A 7,890-nucleotide genomic window follows, 5' to 3' on the forward strand; every position below is an offset into this window, starting at 1 on the left:
TGGATGCCTGGAAGTTAAACTTCATAGTTACACCTGGTAAAGCAGCAATGCTGATCGTTTTATTAAAGAATTTAGACAGTTTTTAACTCTCAGTGATGCTGCAGTGTTCGTTTGACCTGAAGGTACAGAGTTTAGGACCCAGATTACTCCCAGATTTAAGAGCATCTTAGTCCGACAAATACAACGGCCGCTTGCATGTTCTGCAAAAAAATGTGCCTTGTCGTGTATCTGACGGACAAACACCAAACCAGTTCCACATCACTGAAGTTGCACCATTTTTACAAACCAATTCTGGTTCATTTGTTTCACTCAACAATCGGCCATGTGCGTATGAAAACAAAGGCGCTGCGCATGCGCGTTTTACTCATATTCTATCGCGATATTTCATTTTCCTATCGTTGCCTAACATTATACCGGTATTACCGTGAACGGTATAATATGGCCCAGCCCTACACTCAATTATATATTAGATTATATATTATATATTAGAAATTTGTTATAAAATAAAATAAGCTTACCATAAAATAATCTTGTCAATATAACATATAGTAGTCCAATACAATTAACACAAAAAGTTCATGTCTGATAAACAAGTGGTTTCTATAAATATTTGACCGGAATGAAAAACATAACAACAACATAAAAAAGTCATGTTCGTGTTACCAGAAAAATGTGTGCAGGTATAACATAAAAAACTAAGGTTAACCAAACATAACTTAATTTCGTGCAACCGATTACAATGATTTTTTTATGTTTATCCCACTGATTATTTTTTTCAGTGTAGGCGGAGTAGTCGAGCGCAGATCCACTGAGCTCTCAACACAGACAGCATTGTCAGAAGAAAAGTTGATAAAATAAATTAAACATTTTGTATTGTTTGATACATATGTGTACCGAACCGAGAGCACTGTATCGAACGATTCAATATCATTTTGTTTGTATCGAAAAAATATTGAACCGTGACACCAAAGTATCGAACCGAACCGTGAATTTTGTGTATCGTTGCACCCCTACTATATATATATATATATATATATATATATATATATACATATATATATATATAAACCACTGAAAAGGTCAAATCTGGTCTAATTTCAAATTTCATTTGACCACATTCCATTAAAATTTACATACACAAGCTACATACATACAGAGTGTAGTTAAAAGTATGTTACATGAACAAGGCAACACACCACAGCATTTATAGGCTAAGCTACTTTGCAGTGCTGGTCCCTAGTTGGCCATTTACAGACTGCATATAAAAGCCTAGTGGTACGTGGATATGAAACTGGAAATTCTTATTGTAAATCAAGCTACATCGTCCAGACTGAGAGGGGGTGGGACCATCAGCACACAGTTCAAGCATCTGGGAGGCATGCAGAACTTGCACATCTTTAAAGGCACTGTTAATACACTGTAAAACCCAACAGTGCATCTTACTAAAAGAAGTAAGTTGTTCTTACTCAGTTCTGAAAAATAGTTAAAGTAACTTTCATGAAGTGTGTTAGGTAGACCCAAAAGTATACATATGATATAATAACTTTATTGTAATAAGTACACATTATGTTTTTGTAACGTTTTAAGTACTGTTGCTTTAAACTGTTTAAGTTGTGCTAATTCATTTGTATTAGTCATCATCCACAGCCCCGCCCCCAGTGTTTTGCCTGGACTTGTCGGCCATGAGACAGGAGCCTCGTCAAGAGAGTGGAAAGTACAAGATAAAGTTATTTTTATGTTTTTTTGTTAATGCTTACTTCTAGCATACAAAACGTACATTTATCAGACTGCTTTGTTTTAGTTGTACTTCGTTGTAATTTATCAGACTACTTTGTTGTAGTAGCTCGTAACTTAGCTTGCCAGCACACAATTCCCGCCTAGCGCTGTATGGAGTCTGCCTTCACAATTTAAAAAATTAACGGTTGGTGGCTTGTTTCAATCAATAGTTGGTAAGTAGTCTGATTTTTGCAAACTGCATGCCACAAAACCTTTGGTAAAATCAGTGTTTACGCTTTTCTGACTCTGACCTTTATCAAGTTCAAATGTAGCCTACTTTTGACACAGTGAAAATAGTAGAAAATTTATTTAGTGTTAATTTTAAGAGTTTAACGGACAAGTTCGCCTTCAGAAATTTTGAATATGATGGTTAGTGGCATTTTAGTCGCGAAATAATTTACCTTTTCAAAGCTGCACTGCACCAAACCTAAACGTTTCTGACTCTGTACTTTCCAAGGGTTAGCCTATTGTGTACTTCACTTGTGTAAAATTGCTTTATTATTTTATAACGTATAGAGTAGTTGACCAACCTGAATTGAAAATGAACTGTAGTGCAAGAATAAATCTTACTGTTTTCCAAGCTTGTGTTATTCAGATTGACTGTTTTTAAGTGAAGTAAAAGTAAAAACTGTTCTGCTAGCTTTCTGTCCTCATGGCTTTTGTGTTATTACAGTCTGACGATTGAAGGAGCAGTAGCATGCCGAGAGATCATCCAGCACTGCACTAAAGACAACCAGTAAAGGTGATTTTAAAACGATTTGGTATCAAAATGTGGAATTGCAAGTTGTGTAGTTTGTCTAGTTTTTCTACTGCCATAAAAGTCATGTTGTTGAAGCATTATCGGCTCAACCATGGTCAGTACTCCACAATTTCACCCTTACCCTGTCTCTACAACACATGCATGTGTACATTTAATACATTTAATTCATTAAAGATACACATGTCAACAATGCACACTCCCACGCAAAGAAAAGACGGTTCTTATCCAGATTTGAATAATTATGGATTTTGTTGCTCTATGTGTAATTTTAAGCAGCCATTTATTGAAAGCCAAATGTTTATCCATCTGAGGGGGCATTTAAAACGAAAAGAAACTGTTCCATGTCCTTTCAAGAACTGCAATTTTAAAACCAATGTCTACTCAACCTTCAATGCCCACAAATGCAGAGACCACCAAAATTCAACAAGTTACAATGAAGGCATTGTGCAAAGTGTTATAAATGTAGAACAAAAAGATGACATGCAGCTTGATTCAATAGAGTCATCAGATGACAATCAAGTGGCATCCACCAGTGAAATCAGTGGAATTGAGGGTTTAGAAGAGCAGTTGCAATACAATCTGGCTGGATTTTTCTTGAAAATGCAGACCCTTCTCCATGTGTCCCAGAGAGCAACACAGGAGATTATTGAGCATATTGATCAGTTGTTTTTGTTATCACAACCTTTGGTTAGAAAATCAGTTGTAGATATACTGAAAAAGCACAACTGTACATATACGGACAAACTGGTGGATGAGATTTGTCAGGCAGTTTCTGATAGTAATGTTTTACATAAATGTGTCACATCTGAAGGACCACTATCTACAGCAAAGAGGAGGAAATCATATTATGAAGAAAATTTTCCATATGTCAAACCTGTGGAGTATTTAATTGAATCGTCAAAGCACACTTATATGTATGTGCCTATTCTCACATCTTTGCAATTGTTGTTGAAAAAAAATGATGTGCTTGAAGAAATTAAACAAGCACCCACACAGATTCCTGGACATTTCATGTCATTTTGTGATGGATCCTACTACCAGGAAAATGTTCTACTGTCACAAGAGGGACAGAAATTGTCAATGATACTTTATGTGGATGATTTTGATCACAAACCCACTTGGTACCTCAAAGAAAATACATAAAGTCTTTGCAGTTTATTGGACACTGGAAAACTTTCCAGTTAAATCTTGTTCTGCTCTACACTGCACCCAGCTTACTCTGCTGTGCAATTCCAATGATGTACGCCAGTTTGGGTGTAAGGAAATGCTGTCACCACTCTTAAATGATCTGAAAACTCTTGAAGAAGTAGGTGCCTACATTGAGACTCTTGGTGAATGTCTTAAAGGCACTGTCTACTCTGTTGTGGCAGACAACCTTCTGCCCATGGACTTGCTGGTTTCAATGAGAGTTTCAGGTCTACATATTTCTGTAGGTTTTGTCATGCCACCCAAACAGAAATGCAAACAGAAAATGCTGTTACAGGGAATTATGTAATGAGAACAAAAGATGCTCATGATAATTATTGTGCAAGAGCTTCAGAATGATGACATTAAGGAAAACTATGGTGTTAAAAACACCTGTGTTCCTTCTGACCATCTCTCTTTCTTTCATCCTGTCACAGGCTTCCCACCTGACTCCCTACACGACCTGTTTGAAGGTGTCATTTCAGTGGAGTTGGCACATTGTTTAAAGGTTTGATTTCTAAGAGATATTTTAACTTAGAAGACTTAAACAGAGCAATTCTGCACTTTCCATACCAACATTCTGACAAAGTTAATCGCCCTCATCCAATAACCTCAAATTTTGCCAGGCGAGGGACCATGGCCAGCACTCTTTCATGAGACACAGGTAAGTACAACTATGTATATAACATTTGCTGCTCATATAGTATGCTGTGTTTTGCTTATAATATTTTTGGAATTCTCTTCAGCTCTACTTTGAATTTCATCGGATCACCAATCAGAATCTGCCACATGTGTTTTATGCTGCGCTGGATGATTATGCTCCTCAGCTGACTGGACTTTACAAAAAGAGGAAAACTGGACGGGTCGGTGAAAGGATGGAGCAGCTTTTGTCGGCATATGGAAAACAGGTATTTAAAAGATACTAATTATTATTCTGCTTGCTTGGCAGTTGCCATTGTTATGTGTTTGTTTATTTATTTATATATTTATATATATATATATGTATATATATATATATATATATATATATATATATACATATACATATATATATATATATATATATATGTATATGTATATATATATTAGGGCTGCCACAAACGATTATTTTGATAGTCGACTAGTCACCGATTATTTTTGCGATTAGTCGACTAATCAGATCATCATCCATTGAACGTAAAAGTACAGCTTATTGCACCAGCAGCATCTGCTCTTATAACTATCATTAGCTTACAGCTTTAAGTGTTTAAGGTCTGTGCTAACTAAAAATAAAGACAAGATGATAGTTAATTGAATTCTAATTAAATGTGCAGATTGTTTCGGTGGAGTTTAATAAACTCAGCCGATTTACTCAGGAACAAATAAAATACTGAAAAAAGCCAAACAATAACATTTTTAAGTTATCTAAGTGACTTGTATATGTTTAACCTGAGTAGGGCGGTGGGTTTGAAAACGATCTGCCGGGAGTCCGGTGCTCTCATGGCCCCCGGCTAGCTATCGAGCTAGTGGGTAGCAGACGCCTCCGAAAACGTCGGAGCGCTTTTGAAAATATGTGGTGTCTTGATAAACTGAGCTGATATTTGAGGTTTACACAGCTACATTCTCGCCTGAAAATATGTTAAACGTTTATTTTGTGACCCAGAAAGAATAATAAGAGTAATATTAAAACTAACTAGCTGCCGCCATTGTTGACAACTGCGCTGGGCCGCGCTATGAATTCTGGGACACAGTTTCTTCTTCTTCGGGGTTTAACGGCAGCTGGCATCCTTGTACATGCAGTGCTGCCATCTTCTGTTTCAGTCCGTTATTACACTCTTAAATCCTGCTACTTATTCCTGCTTTTGGGATCTTACAAAGCTTCAAATGACGCGTCGACTATTAAATCAGTCGTCGACGATTTTGATAGTCGACGTAATCGTGACTAGTCGACTAAGCGTGGCAGCCCTAATATATATATATATATATATAAGGACACAAACGACATCTATGCAACTAGAACAGCAGTTCTGGCCGGCCTACCAATGTACCTCAGAGATTTTCAAAACATGCAAGGTACTTTGGTATTACAATAATTTGCACATTTGAATTTAAAAAAGGTTGAAAGGAGTTTATAAGTCATCTGGACTTGGGTTGAAAGTTGAAGACGTGAAGTTGAATGACTTATAAACTTCTTTCATCCTTGATTTGACTACCTGGATGAATGAAAAATGAACCTTCACTGTCAACTTAAAACATGTTATGATATATAGAATTTGAAAAACTGAAGAAAGGTGCCTGAACATTTGTATTTATGCTTTTAACAGAGATATTACAGATGAATAATTGTGCACTCTGTATTATATCTTAGGGTGAAATTGAGTTCTATGAAGCCATAGAATTGCTCTGGTTGCTGATGTTGATGAAGAGGAGGTGCCTGGAGGAGTTCCTTTCTCACCACGCCAAGTGTTCATAGAACTTGAAGATCAGTTTGTTATGACTCATCACTCATGGACTGATGCCCTGGTGTCTTTGTTTGGGCTAATCTATGCTCTGCATCTGAGCTATCCTATGAAGTATACTGGCTTTTTTGAGTTCATTCAAGTAGTGTTGCTGAAGCTAGACGATGAGAGAAAGCAACTAAAACCAAAATTGCAGACACTAAAAAATGAGCTTGTGCAGATGATGTTTGTTTTTCACTGGTCACTATATTCGTGCTTTTTCAGTTATCTGTGAATGGCTTCAATAGTTTTATTTGTTCTGGGTAATTAGCTTTCTAAAAGGCAATGTGGAGAAAGCTAAGAATAAGGAGAAAATCCATATTTGACGTTTTGTTTGTGATTGAAAAAAATCTTCACATAGTGTGTAATCTTAAGCTTATTTCTAAAAACATATTTTAGTTACATGGAAATCTTTTGCGAGATAACTGATAATTAGTCAATATGTACAGTATACTTTCATGCTTTATTTTTTAATTGTGTGATGAGTGCCAGTTCACTCGAGGTCTGGGCAAAACTGTTGCGAAGCCACAAATACCTTTGAGAATACTTTTTGTTAGTGACATCCTTAGTTCAGCTGTTTTCTATAGTTGCATTGCTGTAGTGCATGTGATTTCATTATTATACTAAATGTTACTTAAAATTGTGATTGTTATGGCTCTAATTGCCTCTAGACTATTGTTTTTTTATGATGTACACCTATGTATCAGGTCTACATGACTAAATTTGTGTTTTGTACATTTAATCGATTTTCAAAATGCTACAAAAAACATTCAAAATTCCCTAAAAGTGCAAGTTTTAAAATGCCTAATTATTTGTTATTTGATAATGGCTTTAGCAGTCATAGGTTATGACTGAAAGTATGGTTGTATTCATTCTGTATTTTCTCTGCAGTTAAAGTTAATAAAAACTGAATGGAAAGAATAATAGCTTGGTTTTGCATTAATAGTACTTGAACCATTTGGTGCAATCGGTTTCCCCAATTGGATTAAGTTGTTTAAATACAATATTTAAGTTAATTTAACTTAATTTGAATATGAGCATGTAACACTTTAAATAAGTTTGAATAAATACAGCATCTTAGTACAAGAAATTTAATGGTTTAAGTTGAAACATACTAAATACAATGAGTAAATAAACATAATGCATTTGAGTTACATTATCATATTTGCTTTGGGTTCTTGGGACTCTAATAAAGTACTTAAATAACCCCAAACTGTTTAAGTTATAAAACTTGAATCAACTGGTGCAATCGGTTTCCCCAAATCATTTGAGTTAACTTAACTTGTCAGGTTTTACAGTGTACTGAGCAACATGTGCTACCATCAAGACAAGATCTTTCAAAAGGGCTTTACATCTGCCACTCCAGCACAGTCATTAAAAGTTTTATTCTCAAAGTTCTTCCCAAAATGTTCATAAACATTCTAAAAAAGCAAATAAATGATGCAGAGTCATAAATATGGCCCTGTCATAACTTTTTGAAGCAACATTTCTCAGTTTCAGAATCTGGTATTTGGTTTTTGGATAATTTGTTGAGGATTTACAATATATACATATGTATATACTTGAATGAACTTTACAGAGTACCAGTTTCTTTGGAAATAGAATTGTAGGAAACAATAACACACCGTTTTACTGAGGCTAGTTTACACTATTGGATAAAACTAGTCTCAGTAAAACCGGACCTTTACTAGA

At 35.5% G+C, this 7,890-nt stretch overlaps 1 protein-coding gene and 1 long non-coding RNA gene across 4 annotated transcripts; both read left to right on the forward strand.

The window, feature by feature from the left end:
- Positions 1-1,326: 1,326 nt before the first annotated feature.
- LOC113026342 (uncharacterized) lies at positions 1,327-4,184 on the forward strand. 3 transcript variants are annotated; one of them, XR_003272904.1, is made up of 3 exons: positions 1,337-1,949; positions 2,450-2,518; positions 4,159-4,184. XR_003272904.1 is itself a non-coding variant. In XM_026175015.1 (2 exons), the coding sequence occupies exon 2, from the start codon at positions 2,546-2,548 to the stop codon at positions 3,677-3,679; it is 1,134 nt and encodes a 377-aa protein (XP_026030800.1). In that variant the 5' UTR covers positions 1,327-1,714; positions 2,450-2,545; the 3' UTR covers positions 3,680-4,151. The 3 variants fall into 3 exon arrangements, 2 of the variants coding, with proteins under 2 accessions (XP_026030800.1, XP_026030799.1); XM_026175015.1 differs by lacking the exon at positions 4,159-4,184 and having other exon boundaries at positions 1,327-1,714; positions 2,450-4,151; XM_026175014.1 differs by lacking the exon at positions 4,159-4,184 and having other exon boundaries at positions 1,329-1,949; positions 2,450-4,151.
- On the forward strand, positions 4,175-7,122 carry LOC113026343 (uncharacterized). The gene is made up of 4 exons (XR_003272905.1): positions 4,175-4,229; positions 4,348-4,385; positions 4,468-4,629; positions 6,069-7,122. It is a non-coding gene; the product is annotated as an uncharacterized LOC113026343 (long non-coding RNA).
- The last annotated feature ends 768 nt before the right edge of the window (positions 7,123-7,890 follow it).

Source organism: Astatotilapia calliptera, chromosome 7 (assembly GCF_900246225.1).
Source record: "Astatotilapia calliptera chromosome 7, fAstCal1.2, whole genome shotgun sequence".
NCBI classification, from domain to species: Eukaryota; Metazoa; Chordata; class Actinopteri; order Cichliformes; family Cichlidae; genus Astatotilapia; species Astatotilapia calliptera.